Source organism: Musca autumnalis, unplaced genomic scaffold (genome assembly GCF_047663935.1).
Source record: "Musca autumnalis isolate F117 unplaced genomic scaffold, ASM4766393v1 scaffold_1, whole genome shotgun sequence".
NCBI classification, from domain to species: Eukaryota; Metazoa; Arthropoda; class Insecta; order Diptera; family Muscidae; genus Musca; species Musca autumnalis.
In genome coordinates, this window is record NW_027411644.1 from 77,876,504 (window position 1) to 77,889,806 (window position 13,303).

General features: G+C 38.7%; 1 protein-coding gene across 3 annotated transcripts in view; it reads right to left on the bottom strand.

The window, feature by feature from the left end:
• LOC141401860 (putative serine protease K12H4.7) overlaps window positions 1-13,303 on the bottom strand; it is a 102,313-nt gene that overhangs the window by 6,380 nt on the left and 82,630 nt on the right. For 2 of the 3 annotated variants that reach the window (XM_073982421.1, XM_073982412.1), the window contains exons 2-4: window positions 2,462-2,797; window positions 2,220-2,401; window positions 1,924-2,159 (exon numbers count right to left, since the gene is read on the bottom strand). In XM_073982421.1, coding sequence (XP_073838522.1) covers window positions 1,924-2,159; window positions 2,220-2,401; window positions 2,462-2,791 — 748 coding nt within the window. In that variant the 5' untranslated portion in view covers window positions 2,792-2,797. Of the gene's footprint in view, window positions 1-1,923; window positions 2,160-2,219; window positions 2,402-2,461; window positions 2,832-13,303 lie in introns of all 3 variants that reach the window. The other variant, XM_073982427.1, reaches the window with a different exon arrangement.

Genomic DNA, 13,303 nt, shown 5'->3' on the forward strand with positions numbered 1-13,303 from the left:
GGGGCTATATCAAAACGTGGACAGATGTAGCCCATTTGCAATACCAAACGTCCTAGAAACTTCTATACCAAATTTCAAAGCTCTATCTTAAGAATTGCGAGCTGTATCTTGATTTCAGTAGACGGACGGACAGACGGACATGGTTATATCGACTTAGAATTTTACCCTGATCAAGAATATATATACTTTATAGGGTCTCCGATGAATATTTCGATGTGTTACAAACGAAATGACAAATTTAATTATACCCTCCATATTATGATCGAGGGTATAATAATTTATAGTTGGTCACCCTAATAGTTCCCAAAAACTGGAAAATGGGTATGGTTGTCTATGTTAATCGTATAGACCGATCTCACTTTTGTAACCATAAGCGCCGATTCTTGGTGTGTTACTTCTCCCCATCTGCAGAGCATGTTATCCACTGGCGGATCATCAACACTGTTTTCAGAAGCAGCATAGTACCACAACAGAATTTGGTCTTATATCATATCTAAGGATAAACTATTATTTCTATGAGGCAGATTTTCGATCGTTTCAAGAGGTATACACGATCTTTAGTCATAAGGTTGAGGGTATAAGAAACTCCGGTTGACCTGTGATAGCTGTTGAAAACACTTCAAATATTCACGTTTATGATAACAAATGTAACGTGACAAAATGATCACGCACATAAAACCAACGACAGCAAGGCCCCACAACCCCCAATAACGTCACAACCAGCCAACCCATACACACTGTTGGGTTAATAACATACATTTCTTTGAGAGGGGTGCGCTACAGTGTAATTTGAGTTGATCGACAGAATAACAACTGCGGTGTAATTCTCATTCACTTTGTATGACTGCATACATAAGTATTTCAATTTGGTTGTGGGAACGACAGGCTTGCTACTGCAGGGAACTAGTCACACGGACTTGAGTACAACTAAGTATTCTTAGTCCGCCAACTTACACGAGAGTGTACCGTGTGTTGGGAAGTATTTTTAAGAGCTACCCCCTTTGTGCGGTGGCTAATACATTCACTCCACCTTCGGGTGTTATTCCACTCCACCTTCGGGTGTTGTTCCACTCCACCTTCGGTTGTTGTCCCACTCCACATTCGGGTGTTGTTCCACTAGTCAGTATACTGTAGAGCCGACCCGAACAACCGAACCGAGTGCTGAATCACCGAGTGGCCGAACCCCTACGACACGAGAGTCGAGGACCCGAGCAACCATACGAACACCGAGTGGCCGAACAGCTACAACACGAATCACCGAGTGGCCGAACCCCGAACACTGAATCACCGAGTGGCCGAACACATACGAACCTCGAATGGTGGAACCCCTAACACCGAATCACCGAGTGGCCGAACACATACGAACTCCGAGCGGCCGAACATCTACAACACGAATCACCGAGAGGCCGAACACCGAATCACCGAGTGGCCGAATACATACGAACCCGGAGTTTCCGAACATCTACAACACGAATCACCGAGTGGCCGAACACCGAATCACCTGGTGACCGAACACATTCGAACCCCATCTAGCCGAACATCTACAACACCACCGAGTGACCGAACCCCGAATCACCGAGTGGCCGAAGACATACGAACCCCGAGTAGCCGAACATCTACAACACGAATCACCGAGTTCCCGATTATCTTCAGATCGTCTACTACCGAACTGCGAATCACCGAGTTCCCGATCATCATCAAATCACTTACTGAATCCATGTAGCCGATCCCCTAGCCAATTATCCTTCTTATCGTATTTAAACATCAGTAGATTATAAATTATCCGATTTAACCTCCCAAGAAAGGGAGATTACTCGTCGTATTATTCCGTAAGGTTTAATGGGCCCTTATGGCGACCCTGGACATGACAAAGTCTACCCCAGCCTACGACAAAACCACGTTACACAAATTCCCCATACATACCATAAAAATCCATTTTTGCCAATAGTGGAGCACTCGAAGCCCAAGCCACATTTGCTTCGTGCGGATATAACTGCATAAACCAAGCAACCATGCTGCCAGAATAAGAGGCACCCACAAGGACAACGTGGGCATTGCTTAAATCATTTCGAGAAGACTTTTGATATTTTATGAAATATCGCAAATCCTCCAGAGCTTGAAGGACATTCAGATATTGTAAATCATCTAAAGAGGTTGCACTAAAGAAAAAAATACGATATAAATATTCCAACCAAAATTAAATATTTAAAAACTCTTACCTTTTTGGCCAACTTTTGCCATAGAAACGATGTTCTGTATAAAACATTACGGCACTGTGTTGGCGGGCCATATCATTGAAATGTCCTTGGCTAAGGAGATATGGTTGAATTTCCCATTCACCACCGACCATAATGAAAATTGGACCTCCCGGTTCATAGTGTTCACTGTTGACATAATAACGCTAAAGGAGGGAATTAACAAAAAAAAACTTAGATTCTCTAGAAACAATTATCTTACTTACCATCATCCACTTCTGTTGACTACTGTTATTTCGGTTGCCCTCTTCCAACAAATCATAGATAAAATGATTCACATTTTGTGTTAGCCACATTTCTTGCACAAAATCCCCCGAGTAATTACCACGTTTATTATGTTCTCCACCAACCATCCACCAGCGATTTTTTAGTTGGAGTTTTGAAATTTTCTCATATGGATTAATGCGCTGCTGTGTGCTCGTGGCAAACACCGTTGTATTTTCCCACATTAACAGCTGTTGCAACACCATGAATAACAGCAGCAACAGCTGCTGTTGCTTTGCAAGCCGCTTAATTAATGTGCGAAGCTTAATCATTCCAGCCTAAGAGTACATAAATTATTGGCGATGTCTGGTACTTTTATGCCGAACAAAATTGTTATTAAGCGGAAATTAGTTGCATGGAATATAGGTGGATATGTATGCGGGTATGGAATCCCGTATTTGTTTGTTTGCATTAAATTATTGACATTCACTTGCGGTAATGTGCCAATGCAAGGTTTTTGATAGTGAAATTCATTCTTGACAAAGGTAAACTTTCACAAAACATAAAAATGGGTCAGAAGAACAGAATAATGCACGCAACACGAAACTCAGAGAAGTAATAGGATCGGAAATCAAAGTAGTGTAATTAAAGTAGGTATTGAAGTAAAATGGAATAATTAGCATCCTTCCCTACCAAAGGGAGATAACCGCATTATATCATTTTCGAACGCGACCTTAGTTTGAAAGATATCTTACGACGCACAGATGCACGATTTTACGAAAAACCTGACCAAAACTCTAAAAATGAATGAATTTAGACCTTACCTTGGGTTCTTATGTTTTTTTATTTTTTTTTGAGTCGCTGATTTAATTTTCAATATTTTTAAACCGCAGATGGTCAATAAAGTGGTATTTTTGGTCCCTTCTCCTATAAAATGTGATCGTTTCAGATCAAAATATTCTACAAATTTGTTCGCCATCGATTTTTACTATAGGTCCTAGAATACACCAAAACTCTATATCTAAACTAAACTCCTGAAATAAGCAAATTTAAAAACACATTTTAGGGTTAAGGTCTTACTTCATGTGGGTTTTGGCAAAATTGTTATACAAAACAGCATTTTAGAAGAATGGCGTTAAAGACAAAAATCTTCTCCCCCTAAATTTCACTATAAGTCGCCAAAGAAATAAAATCTCTATTTACATTACATACCAAGAAAATATCGGTATAAATTTTGCCAAAAAAAAAAACCAAGAAACTAAAATAAGGGTGCAAGCTTCTACCATTTTTACACACGGTGCTGTTGAAACAAATTTAAATGGAAGGTGCTTACACCTGGGAAGTCTTTGCAGATTCTGAAACTACAATGTTCATAGATGAGAAAAATAGAAAAAAACAAAAAAATCGCTGGAGCGCTTTTTAAATAGATCGCCATTCAAGTTGGCATGTTTAAGGGTTTTTTTAGGTTTAACGACTTTGCTTGGAAACCACAAGTCCTATCGAAATGGGATTAAAGAAAATGTTGTAGCCATGAAAATTATCTACAAGATTGACTTTTATGATATCTTCGTAGTTTTTACCGTTATTGTGATATAAGAGTTCAAATTAGGATAATGGATTTACTGTATCGCCTCCTTAGAAAACAATGTAATTGACTGCAATTTCCCAACTTAAACTTATATATCTCAAAAATGGTACAAACTAGGAAAAAACAAGTAAAAAAGTATCAGTCGGCTTTGCCGACAGAGATATACCTTCAGCTTGTGTGAAGGATCTTCGAACAGATCCTTAACTGTCCTTAAAAAATGTTGAACTTTTGTGGATGAAGACCGATATGGACCATTTCTGAAGTAAAACTATTTTGGGCAAAATGTTAGGAGATCCAAAGTTTGTACGGTTGCTCCGCTCAACAGATATAGCGCGTAGTTTTTAGTGACATTTTTTTTTAACTTGGGAAAGATGGACCGGAAGTTGCGCATCGATAGAGCCCATCTTCGAAATTAAACAAAGCTTGGAAAAATATTACGGAAGCCAAATTTTGGACCGAAACGTCTGATCCGTTCGAGAGTTATCGTGCGCTTCATTCAGCCATTACATGGTTCCATAGGGATTTTTATAACTTAAGGGCTATTTTCTAAGGACGAATGGATTTGCATTTGCATCGGCAGCGAATGCAATTTATTACAACAAAGATCAAAGTGATTCGAGAGAAGGCCGTAAACTGCATTTTTTTTTTGAAATTTTGTGCGGGATGTACCCGAAGGAGTTGACATATGTGGTCCATATTCGAACCTGATCTATGTTTTGTAGAAATATTACGATGTTCAAAGTACGGACCAAATCGGATACTCTCCTCCAGAGTTATCGTGCGCACAAGTTTTCCGAACATTTTTGAACTTTTGTGGGGGAGGTACTGGAAGGAGTGGACCGATATAACTTATCTTCGAACCTAAACTAAGTTTGGACAAAATATTACGAAGGCCAAATTTTTAACCGAAGCGACAAATCCGTTCGAGAGTTATCTTGCGTTCCAACCATTACACACGGTTTCAAAGGGATTTTTGCAACATTCAGGTTATTTTCTGGACTTGCCCCTGATGAAACTTGTACCGTCACATGGGGGCAGTGAATACAAGTTGCTACAACAAAAATCAAAGCGATTCGAGAGCAGGCCCTAAACTGAACTTATCCGAATTTTTGTGTGGGAGGTACCCGAAGGAGTGGACCGATTGAGTCCATATTGAAACCTTATCTAGGTCTGGTAGACATTTCACGATTTGCAAAGTATGGACCAAATCGGTTACTCCCTTCTAGAGTTATCGTACGCACAAATTTTTTGAACATTTTCGAACTTCTGTGGGGGAGGTACCTGAAGGATTGGACCGATATAACTCATCTTGGAACTTAAACTAAGTTTGGACAAAATATTACGAAAGCCAAATTTTGGACCAAATCGGTTCATCCGTTCGAGAGTTATCGTGCGCACCAGCCAGACAGACAGACGGACATTGCTAAAACGACCCCAAAATTGTCTGAAACACATTTCGCCCAAACATACTTGGGGTCTTAAACCGTTATTTCGATGAGGCACATTTTTCCCGTATGAAAGTGTATATACCCTCGTTAGCATAAATGCTGAGGGTATAGTTACGAACGAAATCTTGTAGAGAATTTTCACGGCTACAACATATTCTTTAGTCCCATTTCGAAAGGATTTGCAGTTTTCAAGCTAAATCCTGAATACCTAAGAAAAAAATTTGAAAGGTTCATCTGAACCCCTATATCTCAAAAATGATAAAACCTAAGAAAATATCAAGCAGCCAATCTTGTACAGAATTTTTACTGCTATAACATTTTCCTTTGTCCCATTTCGATAGGACTTGCGGTTTCCAAGCAAAGTCGTTAAAACCTTAAAAATCCTTAAACATGTCAACTTGCATCGCGATTTATTTAAAAAGCGCTCCGGCGATTTTTTTTTTTAATTTTTCTCATCTATGAACTTTGTAGTTTCAGAATCCGCAAAAACTTCCCAGGTGTAAGCACCTTCCATTTAAAATTTCTTCAAGAGCACCGTGTGTAAAAATGGTAGAAGCTTTCACCCTTATTTTAGTTTCTTGGTTTTTTTTTTTTGCAAAATTTATACCGATATTTTCTTGGTATGTAATGTAATGTATTATTCGCCAACGCAATCGTTGCATCTCGATACGTTTAACTATATTGATGTCTTTGTAGATACAGCTCGTGGTTAATGCGACGTCGATATTCACCGTCAGCGCAGATTGGTCCGTAGATCTTTTAAAGAATTTTTCTTTCGCAAGTACCCAGGCTTCGGAACCATACATCAGCACGGGTAGTATCAGTTTTTGTAGAGCGTTATTTTTATTTGACGAGATGTGGCTTTGTTTTAAAACCGCTTACTTAAACCCAAGTAGCATCTGTTGACCAATACAATTCTTCTTTATATTTCATAACTGATGTCGTTTGTTGTGTTTACGGAGGTGCCGAGGTAGGCGAAGTCTTTTTCTACCTCAAAATTATAGGAACTAACTTCCACAGTTGGTCCGAGCTAAATGGACGCATTGCGCGTCGACACCATCAACTTGGTCTTCTCGCCGTTTACCGCCAGACCCACTTTAGCAGATTCTCCTTCGAACTTCATAAAGGTATCGGTTACATCTTTTACTGATCGTCCCATGATGTCTATATCATCAGCATAAGCAAGTAACATGTGGCTATTGGTGTAGATTGTGCCACTTCTTTTGAAGTTTGCCTCTCGTATAACCTTTTCCAGCAGGATGTTGAAGAGATCACACGAAAGGCTGTCTCCTTGTCTGAACCCCCTTTTGATACAAAACTCTTGGGAGAGGTTCTTTCCTATTTTAACTGAGGATCTCGTGTTAGTTAAAGTCATTTTACAAAGCCGAATGAGCTTTGCGGGGAAACCAAATTCAGACATGGCTTGGAATACCTTTGAACGCATCGGGATGTCGAAGGCTGCTTTATAATCGACAAAATTGTGTTAGGTGTCCATCTGCATCTCTTGGGTTTTCTCCAGGATTTTCCGCAGGGTAAATATCTGGTCAAGGGTGGACTTGCCAGGTCTAAAGCCGCATTGATATGGCCCAATTATTACGTTGACCATAGGCTTTAGTCGTCCGCACAATATCCCTGGCACGATCTTGTAGGCAATAGGGAGTTGACTTATGCCCCTATAGTTAGAGCATACAGTCTTATCTCCTTTCATGTGGACGGGACACAGCATACTCAGGTTCCAATCGTCGGATACTCGTTCTTCCTGCCAGAAGGTGCTAACTAGCTGATGAATACACAGTATCAGTGTGTCGTCTCCGGTTTTGAACGTCTCGGCTGGTAAGCCATCGGCTCCTGTTGCCTTATTATTCTTCAGCCGATTTATTGCTATCTTTACATCATCTTGGCTGGGCGGTATAAATTCTATACCATCTTCTAGGATAGGATCTGTGATATCTTCGTCGTCTTCGCTGCTATTGGATACCAACAGTTTGGAAAATTATTCTTTCCATATCCTGAGCACACTATCTGTATCAGTTACCAAATTACCTCGCTGGTCTCTACAGGAGGATGTGCCTGTACCAAAGCCATCAGTTTGATGCTTGACTCTTTGGTAGAATTTTAGGACTTCATTCTGGTTCCTGTACATCTCGATTTTTTCACACTTCCGCTTTTCCATCTCTCTCTTTTTCCTGCGGAAAAGACGTTTCTCCTCTCTCCTTTTCTCCCGATATTTCTCTTTTCGCTACGCGCTGCTACGGGTTGTAATGTAGCCCTATATGCCGCATTTATCTCTTCGGTAGCAGCACGACACTCCTGATCATACCATGGATTCCTTGGTGGAGGTATCTGGTATCCAAGTATGGATTTTGCGGTTGTTAGCATGGAGTGGGCAATACTTTGCCATTGAGCTGATATGTTATCGGGATGAGGAGTGCTTTGATTAAGCAATTGGGCTAGTTGAGTGGAATATTATGTAGCTATCTGTTGTGATTGCAGCTTACCGACGTCCAACTTTCTTGTTGTATCTGTTCGTACTTTATTTGCACCTTTGCTGCAACAAGGTAGTGGTCCGAGTCTATGTTTGCTCCTCGGAACGAACGCACATCCAACACGCTCGATGAATGTCTTCCATCTATCACAACATGATCAATTTGCCCTTATGAATATGCCCAGGTGCCCTTATGAATATCGAGATGCTTAAATCTGGTACTGCTAACCACCATGTTTTTTGCCGCTGCGAAGTCTATCAGCCTCATACCATTGTCAGATGTTTCACTGTGGAGACTGAATTTTCCGACTGTTGGGTCAAAGATATTTTCCTTTCCAATTTTGGCATTAAAATCGTCTAGAATAATTTTAATGTCATGGGCAGGACAACGGTCATATGTTTCTTCTAAGCGCTCATAAAATATATCTTTGGTCAGTTCGTCCTTGTCTTCAGCGGGAGCATGAGCGCAAATAAAGCTGATGTTGAAGAATTTTGCTTTTAATCGAATTGCAGCAAGTCTTTCATTCACTGGCGTGAAGCTGGAGACCAGGTGTTTTAACCTCCAACCAACTACAAATCCGCATCCAAATTAATGCTTTGTGTCATGGCAGCTATAATACAGTGCGCCAACTTTAGGTGTGTTGTGACGCCTTTTCCATTCCATCGTATTTCCTGTATGGCAGTAATGTCGGCCTTGCCAATGCGTAAACTGCAGATCATGGTCCTTAAAGCATTTGCGGGGTCGTCAACGTTAGAGGGATTTGTTTTTTCTTTTCTTTTGTTTTTTTTCATAGTGGGCTGCTTTTTTCTAGGGGAGGGTTACTAACCCGGATATTATAATATTTTAAAAACAATTGAGAAAACAAAATTTTTCCAAACAGGGTCACTTTGACCAGCTTTTATACCCACTAACTACGCGCAGTGGGATCCTATAAACAATATTTGACCCTATTTAGTGTAAATTGATAAACAATTGTTTTCGAGTTTTGCCCAGGTTTTTCGAAAATTTGGCCACTGTGTGATGTGCAAATTTGGGACCACATCGCTTACCCCGTTCGTTTAAATTCGAACCCACAGACGGTTTACGCATAAAGGCTTTTAGCTTCAAGAGCAAACGTTCTTTACAGCTAAAAGACTATAGCCATGGCAGCACCCGTTTGACACCCGTTTCACAACTGTGTAACTTTTCACACTCTTTTTTTATAGCAACTCTGACTGTTTACCCACCCACCATTGCAAAGGTCAACTCAACAATACTGCCACAAATCACAACCACTTTTTTTCTGCATTCAACTCTTGTGATAATTGTTTGCAAATTTACTCTTCGTCATTTTTTCTATAACTCTGTAAACAATTTTTTTCTAATTGATTATCTGCTTAAAAAAACACCAGGGGATTAATGTTCAAGTGAGGAAAAAACGTTTTTCAATTTTAATTAAATTTATATGGTTTTTATTATTTTTTACATATGCACACATATATATATGCATGTCTGTATGTGCAGACGTAAATAATACAATTCTTGTCAAATGAACAAATGATGGAGTGTTTAATTTTAAATACAAATAATTAAAAATACTTTTTACATCAGTCATGAAAATATAGCAAAATTGTAAATTAAAGCATAGATCAATCATCACAGTTCTATAAAAAAATCAAAACACGTATTCCAAGTACTTGCATTATTATTAAATTAAATTAAAGAGGACATGTTGGGATTTGTAATATAATTAAAATGAACTAAAATAAACAAGCAAAAACACGTTGAGTTCGGCTGGGTGTATTGAAGCAAAATTGAATAATTATTTGCCCTTAGTTTAAGAAAGTACTTAGACTCCCCGCCACATTGTCCTACCAAAACATAATAAATTTCCCATTAAAACTTTTGTATCCACATTTCGGTAAAAAAAATGTGAAAATGAGCCCACGAAATAAAGAAAATCGAACGGTACTGTCACATGGGCGTATACAATTATAAATTCGATGGGATGCTCGGTGCATCCAACAGACTACCGCAGCTAGTCTGTATATGAATTAATAAGATGAAGCAGTCGGTCTGCTTTAGTTCAGTGGTTGTAAGGCACTGATGTATTCAAAATATTTACAACTTACTTGCTAGTTTACAAAATATTTCTTAACCTAAGTACAATACAGCAACTCTTTTCTTCTATTCAATAAGTAATAGAAACTGGTGCTAGATTGCTGCGACCTTTCATAAGTGCAACAAATAATGCACACACAATGACTAGCGATAACAGCTACCGCTGCCTGTGGAATCTTTACCGCTAATCATAACATAATTTACCACTTACGATAACAATGGTAATAAAATATTTATTTACTTAGGCTGCTGGAAATTCGGGTGGAAGATTTATTTTTATTTATCAAATTTTTCCAGCGCCTCGACATGAGCAGAAAGTATGTACAAAAGTTATTTGTACAGGGGGCCTAGCTCCCCGAACGAAGTCTTAATACGAAATTTCTGCCATTTCGGTGTTATAATGAGGCTAAAACCTTAAAAATGTCGAAAATAGGGAGGAACCGTTCTTTGGAGGCTATATAAAAACGTGAACCTATGAAGCCGATTTTAAATTTTAAATACCAAACCTCCCAGGAGTAATTATAAAACTTTATCTTAAACTAGCTGACCCGGTCCGCGGTGCTGGCCCCTTGTTTGGGGTCGCCGTGTAAACCTTAGTAAGGTATTTAACAATATTATTCATCATTTCTGGAACTTTTTTAATTTGCAAAAACCTTGAAACAAGTAAAAAAGTATCAGTCGACATTGCCGACAGAGATTGAAATCCTTTTTTTCAAAAAAAACTTACGTATTTAGGGGGTTTTCTAAACATATGGATAGGATTAAAGCGCAACAATTTGCGGAGATATCGATAGATAGGGCTTTTTTTAACTGAATTTCGACAATATTTAGAGTACCATTTTAGCGAATATTTTCGAAATTTTGTGGGGGAGGTATCGGAAGGTCCACTCCTTCCACCTTCGAATTTCATCTAATATTCGAAGAAATATTACGATATCCAAAGTGTGGACAGTATTCGGTTCGAGCTCTCCAGTCACTACATATGGTGCCATTGGGTTTTTTTATAACTTTCGGGCTTTTATCTCAAGAAGTATGGACATGCCCTTGAAAAAATTTTTACTGTCGTAATTAAGGCAGTTGCTTCAACAAAAATCAAAGTGATCCGAGAGCAGGTCTTAAATTGAATTTATCCAAAAATGTGTGTGGGAGGTACCCGACGGAGTGGACAAATATAGTCCATATTCGAACCTGACCTATACCTGGTAGATATATTAGGATGTATAAAGTTTGGACCAAATCTGTCACTCCCATCAAGAGTTATCATGCGCACAATTTTTCCGAACATGTTTGAACTTTTGTGGGGGAGGTACCTGAAGGAGTGGACCGATATGGCCTATCATCGAACTTAAACTAAGTTTGCACAAAATATTACGAAGGCTACATTTTGGACCGAAACGGCAGATCCGTTCGAGAGTTATCTTACGCTCCAACCACTACAAACGGTGTCATAGGATTTTTTTTGCACCTTTCAGGCTATTTTCTCGGGAAGTATGGACTTGCCCCTGATGAAACTTATACCGTCGTATGGGGGGCGGTGAATATAAGTTGCTACAACTAAAATCAAAGCGATTCGAGAGCAGACCCAAAACTGAACTTTTCCGAAATTTTGTGTGGGAGGTACCCGAAGGAGTTTAAATTTTTAATTTAATTTAAGATATAAATTTAAACAGTCCTCGATGTTTTTACCCAATGAGAATACGAAATACCAATTTCAAAAAACGTTAAAACGGTAGATACCTTTATATGGGGTATATACCGAAACATCAATCTATATTTATCAATGTCTATGTGGTGGTTTTCTATTCATTGAGAACCCAAAATATCAAGAAACACAAAATCATAATAACTCACATAAGGCGGTGTCGTTATACGGTGTCCCTTCCATACTTAATATAATTCCATTTTCGGTCCGAAATGGTATAAAAAAAAACCTGAAATCGGGTGATACTGTTATACAGACCCAATTTTAGCCATTTCAGTTCGATATATAGTAAAATCTTTCAATATACCTAAAATCGGTTGGTACCGTTCTGTGGGCGCTCTATCAAAATGTGGAACTACACCGTAAATTCTCTGAAGAAATGTTTTGCGCCCTTAGCAAAGAACAAAATCTAAATTTCAGCCATTTCTGTTGAATTGCGTATATAAAGCCTTGAAAGTACAGAAAGGCAGGGGTTATCTTTTTATGAGGGCTATATGAAAACATGGCAAGAATATTAAAACATCGTCAAAAATGTTAGAACATCCAACCTTCAGCGGAGACTAAATACAACGTTTCAGCCATTTGGGCATCCAAAACTACATCAATCCTACACTCCAATAGTAATCTTAATTTCAAATTTCAGGATTCCAGCTTTATCCGTTCACCCAAGTCCACATTGTACCAAATTTAGTACCATTTCGTACTATTCGTATACATAAGTACTTAAACTACCCCATATATCTATCGTACACTTCAACAGTTATCTTAATTCCAATTGTCAAGTTTCCAGCTCTATCCGTTCACCCAAATCCAAATTGTACAACATTTAGTACCATTTAGAACTTGTCGTACACATAAGTACGAATTTCGAAAACTACCCCCATATCGCAATCCTATACTCCGTCAATAATCTTAATTCCAAATTTCAGGTTTCCAGCTCTATCCTTTCACCCAAATTCAAATAGTACCATTTAGTAGTTTTCGTACACATGAAACACCACTTCCCAACCTTCACTCCATACCAAATTCCAAGTTTCTAGCTAAATCCGTTCAAAATATACAATTGATACTAAATTTAGTACTTTTCGTACACTTAGAGGTCGAATTTCCCAAAACCCTTTGGTACATCTTTCTAGCTCTCATTCCAAATTTCAGAATTCTAGCTCTTCCCGTTTGCCTAATACAAAGGGTACCATATTTAGTACCTTCCAGTACTTTTCGTACCCTTATAGGTAGAATTTCCAAAAACCCAGCCTTATCTCACCCCTACACAAGAATATATATGGGCATTTCTTAGAGAAATCGGACACTTTTTCAAAAAGTGTTTTTTGAATTCCCTTAGTTTTTGCTGTGTTGATGCTGGAATTAAACTACCAGCGAAACGATCGAAAAAGAAATCAGTTTTTTCAACGCTTCAACATCTTCTGGCTACGAAAATCGACAACAATGCTTTATTTTTCATGTAAAAATAATATAATATAATTATTCCACAAACATCCCATAAGGGACAAGAGAGACTT